Below are 14733 nucleotides of genomic sequence, written 5' to 3' on the forward strand. Positions count from 1 at the left end.
GAGGTGATCCTGCGGGGCTGGAAGAGGTTGTGCTGCTGCTACTGGAGGGACATTGTGGCAGATTACCGGAGTATGAGAGGGGCGACTTCAGCAAATGTCAGGTGACCTCAGTAAGCAAAGCTTCTGAGGCCCTCAGTGGACCTGTCCGCAAGGGACTACCGATCTGAACACGTATAGCATAGTAAACAAGGACACCCTCCTACGTTACCAGCAACTGGTTAAAAAGAATCCAACAAAAAAGAGAGACCAGGAACTAGTAGAAATAGAAGGGGAAGATTTCCGGGAAAGATAGCCAGGACATTAACAAGAATGCTCTGCTTTATCACACGCCCCTTCTTCGGAGTATCACCCCCTCTTGAAACGGGTCAGCTTTGCACCTTCTCTACCCTGCCTCCAATGCCATGACAACTCTGCCCGCTGCCCAAGCTCACCTCTGGAGTCCTAAGAACTCATTATATTTTATTTATGCTTTCCAAAGTTTATGGAAACAAAAGTAAAGCAAGTTGGCCAAAAGAAATTGTAGTTAACTTCGATAAACACTTGAAAATAAATGCTGGCCCATCTTTACTATTGTAGGGGCAATGTTTTGTGTGCTACTGGTTCCCTTACAGAGATTGTTGTACTGGGTGTCGCGTAGGTTGAGCCGATCTACTCAAGTGACGTAGGTCCCTATGCCAGCTTAGTCCCAAACGCAAACTAAAAGATCTTCAGAAGACCTGGTGTAACACTTCAACTTGACCTGCTTTTCTCAGACAAACAGAGTGGTCAAACGAACCGACTTCCAATGCTTTGAACCCTGAAATTTCAGGCATCTCCTACAAACCAACTAGAGTGAAGCAGAGGAGAGCTACAGAAATGACAGATGGAAGGTTTCAATTCATCTCAGCTACTGATATGCATTCCAGTCTATGGTTGTTTTCCTCCCTTCGCCACTATAGACAGAAGTCTGTCAGGTGAGGTGAAGAGCAGCACTTGTCATGAGATGTTCGGGCTGCTGAAATGTATACCCGCAGCTCGAAACTCAGAACAGAATAGCTGCAATGAGTTTAAAATCAGACACACACCTAAGCCTTACTACGAAGAAGAGGAAATGCATTTTGCACGTGTTAAAAGCACTGCATCAGCTCCCATTGTAATACAAGATTACCTGAACAGGTCATAGTGGACCAAAACCCCAGAACACTGTGCACCAACCAGGACCCTATGGTTCCACCATGGGAATTATCTGCCAACTAAAGCTCCGGTTCTTCTCGGATTATTGAACGCGCTCAACACAACTCAGAGAACACAAACAAATGAGCTACTCTTCAGAAGACTCCTGAAACCCATGCCCAAGGGAACATGAGGATTGAGACCATAGATGAAGGGACAGACGATCAGTGCAAGGGATAGTCTACAAGGATCCAGGCCGAATTTGGAGCACCTTCAACCTATGGAATATAAACCAAGTACTCCATCCTCAACATCCCTTTGCGGCCCTCGCTCCCCACCTGCATTCTCAACACATGTACACTTAACCGTGATGACAAAGGATGACACGGTGGAGACAGCCTTTCCCATGGTGGCCAAAGCTCGGACCAGACTTTTGCCTGTCTGAACATGCAGCTGTTCATCTGCCCATTCTTTCCAAAGCTCAGAAGTCCCCGATAGTCACCGGCGCTCAGATATATAGCGGTGAAGCCCTGGCATATTACGGGACGCGCAATTCTGATGGCATTTTACTGCCAGCAGTTGGAGGCTCCGGAGCTCTGGTGGACACTAGATTCCCTGGGATGACATTTAAAACTAGAGTTACTCTTATAAGGTATTGAATCAGGATCTACCTCAGGGGTCAGAACTTAGCTCCACTCTGTTTTCAATCTCTAAAGCTGCCGCTGGCCAATCTTGTTAAATCATTTGGGGTGCATGGAGTACACCGATGAGACCCAGATTAAACCCCTCTAGATCAGCCAGCTGATTCACCCTTTGAGATTAATCATACATGTATATCTGCATTAATTGGTTGCTGAGGCATCACATCCTGAAATTTAATGTGGGCCAAAGAGAGGTGCTTTTGATGAGAGGCAACTCTACCATCTGTTCTCGTCTGTCAGAATGCTGTCCCCCGTCTTGGACAATCATCTCTGCCCTGTCAAATTGCTTAAGGAGCTTAGCTTCTTTCTAGACAATAAGCGGACTCTTGGGAAAACAGGATAACCACCACTCTTGCACCAGTTTCTTCTTGTTTTGAGTGCTGGGAAAAATTCTCCCTTGTGCATCCAGTAGTGATACAGACGACTATTCTTAGTTGCCTGGACTCTTACCATACACTCTATATGTTTGCTCCCACCTGTAATGCTATAGGCAGTTATACATTTTGAGATAATGTATTGACCATTGACTCCATTTTACTCTAACTACATTTAGTGAGCACGGTTTCATTGTGTGTCTGTTTGACCATGCAAACGCAGGCAGGCCCAGGTTACTTACTTACTTGTTTATGTTTCTCACTTCACTGAGCCAGAGAGATAGGCTGCTAGAACAGACAGTGTGGGGGACGTATACAGTGTCCAAGGATGAGAAAATTAAGAATTCTGCCTCTGCTCTTATTGGAGCCTGGCCGGCTCCGTAGAGTGACCTCGATGGAGAAAGTGTAGCCAGCACCTACAGCGCAGATGAAAGGAGGCGGAGCTTCTGGAAATCTCGCTCTGTGTTAGTAAAATGTACAAAGACAGAGACCTCTTGGTGCTTTGATAGGAACTCTTGCCCAGGTGCTCTGAAAAAAAGCAAAACACCACCAGATTGCTGTCAAGACATCTGGGGATTCAAAATGCTGTGTGAATACTTGCTTTAGGTTTACCAAGCAGTACCTCCATATCAGCGGCAGTAGGCTCACTACATTGGCAACCTTTGAGTAAACAAACTGGTTTAGAAATGTTGTGGCTTCTTCATAGAACATTGTATGGTTCTGGACCTGGCTATCTCATAAAGAGATTCTCCCACTCTGTTCCTAGCCATAATCTTAGCTCCTCTGATGCCTTATCTAAAATTTCCAGTGTTACGTGCCTCATTACACCTTCCTACTTGTGGCTTAAAGATTCAAGGGTGTTTAGGTTGAGGAGAGGCCTTTATTCTGTAGCAGCTGCAAAGATGTGGACTGTGCGCTTTACTGATCCTGTGGAAAAAGTCCGGCCTTTTATGCTGTGCAAGGCCTTAAAAACCTGGTTATACTGTCAATAATTCTCAATTAAGGTCTATTTTCTCTCGCAGTGCCAGGATATCTGTAGAAGTGTCAGTGCGTTTTAGATATTCAGTAACATAACAAGTCTACAATGGATGATAAAATACTAGATGGCCACTAATTAGGCTGACACAAGACACGTAATGGACATGTCTCCCTTGCTCACAATGTTTAGGATAGGCACTAATTCTCCTAGCAAAGGACATACGAATGGCATGTCTACAACATAGCACGAAGCATATAAATAAACACTAATACTCGGGCCGGACTGGCCATAGCAGGCACCTGGCGTTTCTCTGTAAGGCTGGGGTCCGGTTTTGTTACTGGGGGCCAGTTTTGCAGTAAAGCAGCGATATCGGCCCCCAGTAACAGAAGCAGCAGCGCTTCATCCTTGCACACCTCTCGACCCCCCTGGGGGCAGGTCTGTCACAATTGCCAGGGCTTCTTTGGGTCTCCAGTCCGGCCCTGCTAATACTCCAGTGATAAATTTTTGATGCTGAGCAATCAGCATTTCTACAGGGTGAACAATGCTCCAGGGTTCTGCGGTAGACACCGAGGAATTGGAATATTTCATTACCTTCCCCAACCAAAGTGTTTTCAAATAATGTATTTCAAAACATATCTTTTTAAACCTTCTGTTTGGCTCTACTTGAAACAAAATGCTGAGACGGGTTAGGTGGGAGTTGAGCCTCTTCTTGCCCTCCACGCGCACTTTAACCTACTTGGGTAATGGAGACCAGGAGAGCAGATACGAGGTCGAAGCCTAGTGCAAGGTTGAGAAACCAGGTCGCCCAAAGCCTGGTCATCTACAGACTGTCACTGGGGCTTGGAGGGTCAAAGGAGTGTATTGAGACTGCTAATCTGGTGTTACATTAATGTAGTTAAGAAAAAGTGCTGTTTCACCCAGAGATGGTGGGGATGGAGGGAGCGGAGGGAAGTCACAATGTTGTGTCCTAAATATTGAGCTTCAAATATGAATTTCCATTATACTCTCCCTGGTTAGCAGATGAGGAGTTAACAATAAATCTTTCCATAAATACTGGCCTTGACAACATTGCTGCAGTTGTCATTGTACAGGTAATGCTGAGACAGGTCGATATTTTTGACCAAAATATTGTGACATGCTACCCTGTAGGCCTGTTCGCGATTTGAAATAATGTCACATAAGAAGTGCTGAGCAAGTAACTCCTTTCTGTTAGAGAATCACACAGGTAACAGGACCGAAGGTAAACTATTACTTTCCAACCAGGCAGCATGGCTCAGAAAGCTGAACAGAATTAAGGATGAACTGACGTATAGGATTCTCCTGGTACTGAGGAAGGCTCTGAGGATCAGGCGCCCAAGAGGGAAGGTGTGAAATAGATCCCCCATCCAGGTGATGAGGGATACACCTTCCAAAAAGGGACAATCTCTGGCCACACATGACGCAAACTAGCTGAAGCTGTGTTTAGTGTGCAACCACCATCAGTGTGTATATTTACAGCCACTTCATTATGCAATGTTCATGTGTAAAGGAAATATTTTAATCTGCTGCATTTGTAATCCTGAGCCTGGACTACTGTTGGATGGATAGCCAAGAGCCACAGTTACTACTGCAAGTTTGAAGCAAGGTGCTCTTGTAAGTCAAACGCTTCTTCCATTGCAGCAATGGAACGGAGACTATAGGTACCCACGAGAGTTGTTTTAACTGAAGAAAACAATCAGGTGGGCAAGGAAATTCTGTAAAGCTTAGAGCCGAAACACGAGCGAGACACTAGACATTGGGCTAAACTCTATGCCACATTCCATCAGAGGAAGCGAATTAAAGGAAGTTACTCACGCTAACACTGCCTTTACCATGGAATTTAGACTGACACAAACACAGCAACAACTCAAAGCAGCATTGTACGGACAACCCTGAGCACAGCAGCAGAGTCCAGAGCATAGATACATGACTCCAAGAGGAGCCGCACTACAGACACTGGACTAGAGCTAAAGGCCTGCAGCGTATTACAAAAGGCACTGCTCTGAATACAGCTCTGCTGTCCCAACAAACAGGAAGAACTACATAGACAGCACAGCTGGCACATCGCTGTCAGGGTCACTCACTTGTTGATCCCAGTCCCAGCCATGACCCGCAGCAACGGGTCCAGGTCTTCGGCGTAACGGCACATGGGTCCTGTGCACATGAACTCAACACGAGGGCCAACTGCATTTGGAAACTGACCATCGTTTGGAACCACCCCTGCAAAGAAAATTCCCACATTTATGTACACAAACTGCATGGAACAATGTAGGGCAAGCCATATGACATTGCATAGAGAATGGAGAATGCTAATTAGTGTCATGACATTTTGTATAGTAACTATGATCTACCTCTTGGCACTAAAAACAGCAATGAAGACCAGGCCCATGGCACTATGCACATTAACTTAGATCGGCCCCATGGCACTATGCACGTTAACTTAGATCGGCCCCATGGCACTATGCACGTTAACTTAGATCGCCCCATGGCAGTATGCACGTTAACTTAGATATGCCCCATGGCACTCTGCATGTTAACTTAGATAGCCTCGTGGCATTCTGCATGTTAACTTAAATCGGCCCCATGGCACTGTGCACGTTAACTTAGATCGCCCCATGACACTATGCACATTAACACAAGATCACACCATAGCACTATGTATGTTAGCTTAGATCGCCCCATGGCACTGTGCATGTTCACTTAGATATGCCTCATGGCACTATGCATGTTAACTTAGATCGGCCCCATGGCACTCTGCACGTTCCCTCAGATATGCCCCATGGCACTATGCACATTAACTTAGATCGCCCCATGGCACTATGCATGTTAACTTAGATCTGCCCCATTGGCACTATGCATGTTAACTTAGATCTGCCCCATTGCACTATGCATGTTAACATAGATCTTCCCCATGGCGCTATGCATGTTAACTTAGATCGCCCCATGGCACTATGCATGTTAACTTAGATCTGCCCCATTGGCACTATGCATGTTAACTTAGATATGCCCCATGGCACTATGCACGTTAACTTAGATCGGCCCCATGGCGCTATGCATGTTAACTTAGATAGCCCCATGGCACTATGCATGTTAACTTAGATCTGCCCTGGAGGGGCGTGGCCGAGCCAGCGACCAAGATGGCCGCTTGACTCTGAAGCTCCGGAGCCGTCGCTTGTTTTCTGAGCGTCCACCCGGAATAAATGAAGAAGACCTGAGATTCCTGTGCCTAAATCATGCATCTGGTGGACTCCGGCCGCTAAGCAAGCCGTTTGTACCGGCTGGGAACTCCCGCTGGGCCCGATTCAGCGTGCTGAGCTCCCTGGCCTGACGTGGCCCTCGGAGGCCCCGAGACAACAGGGGTCTCAGCCTCAGGTGAGCCTGAGGGCGGGGTCTGAGGAGCGCGTGATGGACCGCTATGTAATGCTGACTCGGAGGACCCTGGTGCGCTGACTACTGCTACCTGCAACTGCCTACACGGGACGGAGCCCGGCTGCCACGGAGGACAGCGGTTGCATCGGAGACCGGTGTGATCCGCAGCCTGAAGAGGGAGGACCTTTGCTGCCTGGCTCTCCCCCTCGCTTATGGCGGTGCACTGACCTCGCGCCCGCGAGGCTTATCCCGAACTCTGCTCAGGGCCTATTAATGGAGCCTAGATATGGCAAAACCTGCGCTATGACCACGCGATTGCCCCACTGCCACTGGGGCTTTAGTGCCGCTGCCACTCCGAAGCCTCCCCATTGATTGCTTATGGGACATATGTAAGGCTGCCCGGGGGGGGGGTTGCGCAGCGGCCCGCCCCTTGGAGGGCGGCCGCCTTAGTGCCACAGGAAGGCTGTTGTCATGCTGTTCAGAGGTATTTTAGCTCAGGCATGGCCAAGCATGGGTTATAGGCCGGTGGTCTGCCCTGGGATTCCTGTTAACAGGCAGGTGAAGCAGCAGAACTGGGAGGGGCTTGGGTTTGACCTCTGGATACTAGGGCGGAGCCTGGTTGCTCACTTAGTAGCCCGCCCTTGAGTTTGACGAAAAAGGTACCTGTGATGCGAGTATCGGTTCCGGGTAACTTCTCCCGCCCTCCAGCACTGGCTGACAGCTATGCAGGTTGTGGAAGTGGCCTTCCAACAGGGGAGTATGGTCCATATGATCAAGGGAAACACCGGGGTAACACTTTTGGGCTACTAATCAGCAGGAGAACAATTGGCTTTCCCAGTATTCAATTAGAGAAGCATTTTACACGTTGTTCTCCTCTGTGGTCACCCTGACCTGTCCCTGCCTGGTATACTAGCAAAATTTTGGGAGGGCAAGGCTTCACATTTGGTGGTGACTGATGGAATACGATGGGCGTACTCCAACGGAGTGAAAGAGGAAGCGAGGCGGGCTTGTCAACTCTTACCTCCTCCCGCATGGGCACTGCCAGGCAAGAGTGTCTTGTCAAAGGGATTGTTCTTTAAGCCATGCAAAGGCAACTTTGGACCATCGCTTATTTTAGGTTTAAGGTCATTTCAGTCAAATCCACGGGGGAGTTTAGAAAGGATGGGGGAATCTGTCCTGATGGTGCACGCTGGCCGCCGGCCCGGTTGGGCGTAGACTTGTTTTGGCTGGACCTGGGAGAAGCCCGGTATCGGTATGCTGTAGGTATAAAGGCCTACCGGGAGCCAGGCGCAGTTGCGCAGAGCAAAGAGGTCTTGGCTTCATCAGGCATGGTCTTATACACGCCAAGTCCACAGGGTGCCTGGAGGGAGATGAAGTGCACCTCTCTAGTTTAGGCATGGATGTTTTCCTACTGGACCTAGGGGAAGCTTTGGCTGCAGCAGGTTGTAAGTAAACAGGTCTACCTTGGTGGGGGGCCCTGGTAGTGACGGTGGCCACTCCCAAGGCTGTGGAGGAGTTACAGGGCGATCTAGGGTCTGCACATACCAAGGGGTACATCATGCAGCAGCACCGCGGGGTGCTAAGCCAGGATACCCAGGGATGTTTTAGCGTGTCCCCTGGAAGAACAACGGCGCCCCGTTAACCGAAAGGCGGTTGTGGGTCTAAGCAACCGGGGGCTGCCATGTATGCTCCGCCCACCCAGCACGGGGGGGAGTGTGAAGCAAGTGGACTGGTGGTCCACGGATGGGAGGGGTGGACCCTCCCAATATTTGGTATACACCAGTTGGCGTTGCCATGGTGACTCTAGGCTTATCAGACGGGCAGGCGGCATAGGGCTGGCCTGCCCTGGGATCGCCCGTAAGATAACCCACCTTGTTTGCATATTGGTTATGCTAATAAACCTGCAGCAATATTTCGCCACTTACATTACAGTGTCGTGTGTTTTATTTATGTACTTATGTGCTTTGTGATAACTGTTGCCGATATTGGCACTATGTAAGGCTGCCCGGGGGGGGGGTTGCGCAGCGGCCTGCCCCTTGGAGGGCGGCCGCCTTAGTGCCACAGGAAGGCACAGGGGTGGGAGGTCGAGTCCCTGGGCTAGTCCGGGGGAGACCCCAACAGATAGCTGTTTCCGGCGAGGGCGGGGAGGAGACAGGGGTACATATACTGTCTCCGCCCCCTCCTCGTCCTCTTGTCCGCTCGTTCGCCTTGCCCGCCCCTTCGCTTACCCGGCGTCCGGAGGGACAAAGGGAGGGGGGGGGGCAGGTTTTTTCTAACAATTTTACTTTGTGTTGCAGGAGGAGTTACAGGGCGATCCAGGGTCTGCACATACCAAGGGGTACATCATGCAGCAGCACCGCGGGGTGCTAAGCCAGGATACCCAGGGATGTTTTAGCGTGTCCCCTGGAAGAACGACGGCGCCCCGTTAACCGAAAGGCGGTTGTGGGTCTGAGCAACCGGGGGCTGCCATGTATGCTCCGCCCACCCATCACGGGGGGGCGTGTGAAGCAAGTGGACTGGTGGTCCACGGATGGGAGGGGTGGACCCTCCCAATATTTGGTATACACCAGTTGGCGTTGCCATGGTGACTCTAGGCTTATCAGACGGGCAGGCGGCATAGGGCTGGCCTGCCCTGGGATCGCCCGTAAGATAACCCACCTTGTTTGCATATTGGTTATGCTAATAAACCTGCAGCAATATTTCGCCACTTACATTACAGTGTCGTGTGTTTTATTTATGTACTTATGTGCTTTGTGATAACTGTTGCCGATATTGGCACTATGACCCATGCTCACCTCGGAGTTGTCTTGCTGTAGGCGAGATAATTCCATTGCAGGCTGCTGCCAACCCACGCACTACTGCCTTTCTGCAGTGCGTGAGGGCGAACTGGCTTCTCCAGCCGGGGACATTGATCTGCGACTCATTTCGATGGTGCAACATATTTAGACAGCGGCGCAACATGGGCGGAACCGATCCTAAACAACGCCAACTCAGCTTTGAGGCAGGGAAAACTCTGAGACATGAGGAGACTGAAGGCCCTACTGACCCTGAGGCCCGCAAACTAGAGGGAACAGCCGCCATCATGGCGGAGTTATGGGCCGGTTTCCATGCCATCGACACTCGCTTGGACACTCTCACTACCCGGCTGGATGATTTCCAAGACACCCGAATGAAGGCTGCTGAACAGCGAATCACTGATTTAGAAGACACGCAGCCGACCGTGCAGAAACGTCTAGAGTGAGCGGAGACAACTCGCTACTAAAGCCGAAGATTTGGAAGCGCGCTCGCACCTCAGTAATGCCCACTCTGCTGGCGTAGCAGAGTCCACAGACACTGGACCCACGGCCAAATTTGTCGAATCGATGCTATCGGAGATATTTGGGAGGGAAGCTTTCTCTACTACTTTTGCAATAGAGCGCCCACATCGTACACTGTGACCTCGCCCTGTGCCTGGAGCAAACCCAAGAATGATTATTGCCAAACTCCTGACTTACCAAGATCTTAATGCTGCTCTCAGACTTTCGAGGGAACAAGACTCCCTCACCTACAAGGGATCGAACATCGCAATCTTCCCAGATTCCAGGCCCATGGTACAAGAGGCTCGCCGAAAATATATAGATATCAAACGCTCCCTACAAAAAGCAGATCTTAAATATGCCATGCTGTATCCGGCCCGACTTCAGGTCCAGAACAAAGCAAAGACGCATGTTTTTGATACCCTGGATGAGGCAGCGAGGTTCTGAAAGAAGCCGCAAGACGGGAAGCGGCACACGGGAACGAAATGGTGGTACAACCCCTGTCTCACGATGACCAGTTGCACATTTATACATTAGAATTTGCTAGGATTCGTCTGAGCTCCGGCCTGGAACTCCAAACATGGTTATGTTTTTCATCCAACTATTCGCCAATACATATCTTTGAACCCTCAGGTACTTCTGATTAACTGATGTGATACGAGTCCATATTGGGTGGACATGACTCTAGCTTTGCACATTCTGTAAAAGGACGGCTCCACTGGGGCGTTGCCTCCCCCCCCCCGGATGTTATCCGGCTCTCTTTTTCTTTCTTTCTCTATCTTTCCCTCCCTCTTTCCTGACTATTGTTATTGGATTGGGATTCACCGGGTGCCTTGTTTTTGTGTATCCGATGGGGGTGGGGGGTGTGAGTGGGGAGGGGATCTCCTTATTGATGTTCATTGTTTGGTTATATGTTGGTACGGAGCGCACTTTACTTATTCTACACAAAGTGTATGTTTCATGACCCTGTCTAGTGTAATGATGTACTTAATGGTGCTTAAATGACCCCTAGAGAAGAGCGTGGCCATTGTTTGCACCTTAGATGTCTATCTTGGAATGTACGGGGACTATCCAACCCTAAAAAGACGTGACAGGTCTTGCCATACTTGGCTAGGCACGCCATTCTGATAGCTTTCCTGCAAGAGACGCATTACGCACCACTGCCCGCACACGGTTTTGCAGCGTCATGGGGTAGCCCCCGTTTCTTTGCTAATAATATTACATACTCTTATAGGATATGTATTTTGATCAATCGCTCCCTTCCTTTTCAGGTCTCAGAGGTGATAGCAGGAGAAGAGGGCTGGTATATTATCATGTTGGGACTGCTGGGGGGGGGGGTATCGATTTTACTGTTCAATGTGTATGCACCAAATGCTGATAACACTAATTTTTTCCCAAGATAGCTACTCATATCGATCGCTTTGGAGCAGATAATATAGTTATGGGAGGGGACATTAATATCACACTAGATCCCACTGTAGACACCACAGGGCCAGGCCGCAATACAAATCCACAAGCTACACAGGGCTTTACTGACCTACTGAATTCCCAGTTACTCGCAGGTCCATGGCATGTGTCACACCCTGGAATCCGCAATTACTCCCTTCTACTCTGCTCCACATGGCTCGTGGTCCCAGATAGATCACTGGTAGCTCACCCCACAACTATTACTGGAAGTGCACACGATTGATTATCTTCCCGCACGCTATATGATCATTCTCCTGCTCTGCTCTCGATTGACTTCCCTACAATTCCCAGGCAGTACCCGCAGTAGAGGTTTCGTCCATCAGCTTTACTCGACTCGGTGTTCCACACCAAAGTGGGCGATACTATTAAGGAATATTTCTCGCACAATGAGGGAACAGCATCTTCACAGGCAATGTTGTGGGATGCTTTTAAAGCATTTATTTGCGGGGTTTGCATTTCCAAACACGCAGGGGTGCTCCGCTCTATATGCGGGGAACTGGAGAAAATTGAGCAGCTGCTAGGGGACATTGGCATATCTGTGCAGACCTCCCCCCCCCCCCCCCCCCCCCGAGACTCATTATAGGCCCGTGCAACACTAATGACTGAATTCACTGATGCCGCTGCCCGGGAGGTTACATTTCTTGACAAATATGTTTGAGTGCAAACGCAACTATCATCGCCCCATGGCACTCTGCACGTTAACTTAGATCGGCCCCATGGCACTCTGCATGTTAACTTAGATCGGCCCCATGGCACTCTGCACATTCACTTAGATATGTCCCATGGCACTCTGCACGATCCTATAGAAAATATACAGGATCTGCGCGTTTAGACAACATACACTGTGGGATAGGTGTCAGAAGACCTCTGATCACCCCTACCGGGTATGCGGGCCCTTTTGTACCAACTAGCTCACAGTGCCACTAGAATCTCCTCTTCCCAAGGAGAGAATAGTTCTTGGCAACCATCGAACATGACAACCCTGATCTCTCAGGACCATGGAAACAATGTACTACCTTTCGCTCGGTCACTCGTGCTTTCTTAGTTTGCTTCAGAGTTACACAGAATAAACCAAGCAGAGTGTTTCAATAATAATTTATTGAACAGTTGTTATTCTGGTGTAGAACAGATGAGCTGCAACAACCGTTGGATGGTATAGCTCTACCATCTTACTAAAATCTTACTATACAATCAAGTATATAAAACACATGATAAAAGATGAATACTCCTACGATGCCTCCCTATCTAGATGTACCTAAGTGTGCCTAGCATGGGTGTAGGTGTTAAGCCAAGAATTCCTGTAGGATCTAGTCAACCCAATTACCTTAAGTGAAACCCCATCCTGGTCTCGAGCTGGACACCCCGCGAGGGATGTTAGACCACTGCGAGCTGGAGTGTTTGCATGCCGGAACCTCAGCGTCTCTTGTCAGTGTGTTGGCCAGGAAGTCTCGATCTACTCTAACAATCTTAGCCAGATGTGATGTATATATACCCACAGGTCTCCCCAGGGGTCCTACCTCGCTGAATTACTGTGTCGGTCTCAGGATGATGTGAGGCATGAACTTTGTACAGTAGATGACAGTCCTGCTGTGCTTCCAAGAACCCTGATGCATAATGTATGAGATTTCAGACTAGGGAAAACCCGCATTCTGAATGCAGTGTAATATCTAGGTAAAAGGTGAGTCCCAGTAAACCGTGACAAGTAGGGAGAGAATATAGGTGAAGGGTAACGAGTTTACTGAGGCCTATATTATAGCACCTAAATGGAATATAACAATCGGCCCCATGGCACTCTGCACGTTAACTTAGATCGGCCCTATGATACAATGCAAAGCCATGTGGACTGGTCTCAAAGCACAGCAGCTTAGATTTTTCATAATATCTAGGCACAACATTTTACATGAATTGCACACTATTAAACGCAGCACAGTAATTAGTCACATTATATGAGGCACAACAATTAAAATCCATCTCATGGTTCCAGTGACAGCATGTAGAGGTGTCTCAGGGTGATAGGAGCAGTAATCTGGACCTGGCACTACATACAGCAACACAGCCATGTCTCACATACTCTGCAGAGCGGTGCCGACAAGTCACAGAGCACTGCCCTAGTAATCTAGGGTGGGTAAGTACAAGTTACTCATAAGTGACTCTTGTTATGCCCTCTAGTATATGGAACACCACAGCAGTGGGAGGAGCAGAAGAAAGAATTTGGACAGCTAATCACATCAACAGACCTAGTGCAGCAAACTGGGCTTCTTTGCAGATGCCCCGCCCCATTTTTTGCCTCCATTAGAACTCTAGATGCTGTTTTTTGACTCTGATAGTTTACTGGGACCTGCTAATCAGACCCCAGTGCCAGTGCTTCCCCCAAAAGGTAACCGTGAATTGGTACACCGAATTAGCACAATACTTTGCCCCCTGGTAGGTACCTAGTATATGGTATCAATAGTACCCAGGTGGTAAAGGGGTCAACAGGGCTGCACCACTGTTTGTGCCATGTGCGTCAGCAGGTGCGCCACTGCAGCCCTGCACGAGCAGCCTGTCAGCTCACGAAGAGGTCTGCACTCACCATGGGCTGCAGAGCCACACCACTGTCTTCATTGAAGTAGGTCACCCTTAAGGTATGCCTTCTCTAGCCCAGAAGGTAGGGTGCATCATATTAATAGTGTGGATATACATGTATATCAATATATGTCCCCACAGTAACCCTGTAAAGCCTGGATTTACTGTGAGTGACTGGTGGTCCATAGAATAACATGGGCTGGCTACCGAGCAAACCCGAGATAGCCAGCTCCATTATGGTACCACTGAATTGTGTCGATTATGGCCTCAAACACTGCACTTTTTCTCCCCTGATACAATTTTCTTGTCAAGGGTGAGCTGCAATACACTGGGGTGCCATCGAGTGGGTGCCCCCCTAGGCGGGCTTCCCCGAGCCATTTGCTGCCAAGAGTATCCCCTCCTGGTGGGATGAGCTGGCATTTTCTCTTGTGTTTCTGCATCCTCATACTGGTGAGGTCGCCACTGCAGCTCTGCAAGAGTAGTCTGTCTGCTCTTGAAGAGGTGAGCCTTCCCCGGTGATCGACAGCTGAAGCTTAATCTGCACCCAGAGTCACCGAGCAAGGTAGAAGAAATCTAGCTGTTGAGCCTGGGTGCTGGGACCCCAAAGACCTCTACTCTGCAAGGGTAGACCGCAATTCAACCCCCAAGTGACCGATTGTCAAGTGCTCCATTTTTGACAGCTCCCTTGGGTCTCGTTCACAGTGATTGACAGCTCGAAGCTACCTTTGCACTCGGACTCACCAAGCAAGATAGCTGTTGAACCCTGGTCTTGGGACCCCAAAGACCTCTACCCAGCGAGAGTGAGAAGTAAT

At 49.1% G+C, this 14733-nt stretch overlaps 1 protein-coding gene across 3 annotated transcripts in view; it reads right to left on the reverse strand.

Annotated features, from left to right (window-relative positions):
• FAAH2 (fatty acid amide hydrolase 2) overlaps window positions 1–14733 on the reverse strand; it is a 195339-nt gene that overhangs the window by 122998 nt on the left and 57608 nt on the right. For all 3 annotated transcript variants that reach the window (XR_014969987.1, XM_085630341.1, XM_085630339.1), the window contains exon 6: window positions 5309–5444. Coding sequence is in view for 2 of the 3 variants with exons in the window: in XM_085630341.1 (XP_085486467.1) it covers window positions 5309–5444 (136 nt within the window). In the remaining variant the exon portion in view is untranslated. The remainder of the gene's footprint in view (window positions 1–5308; window positions 5445–14733) is intronic.

Source organism: Triturus cristatus, chromosome 10 (genome assembly GCF_964204655.1).
Source record: "Triturus cristatus chromosome 10, aTriCri1.1, whole genome shotgun sequence".
Taxonomy (NCBI): domain Eukaryota; kingdom Metazoa; phylum Chordata; class Amphibia; order Caudata; family Salamandridae; genus Triturus; species Triturus cristatus.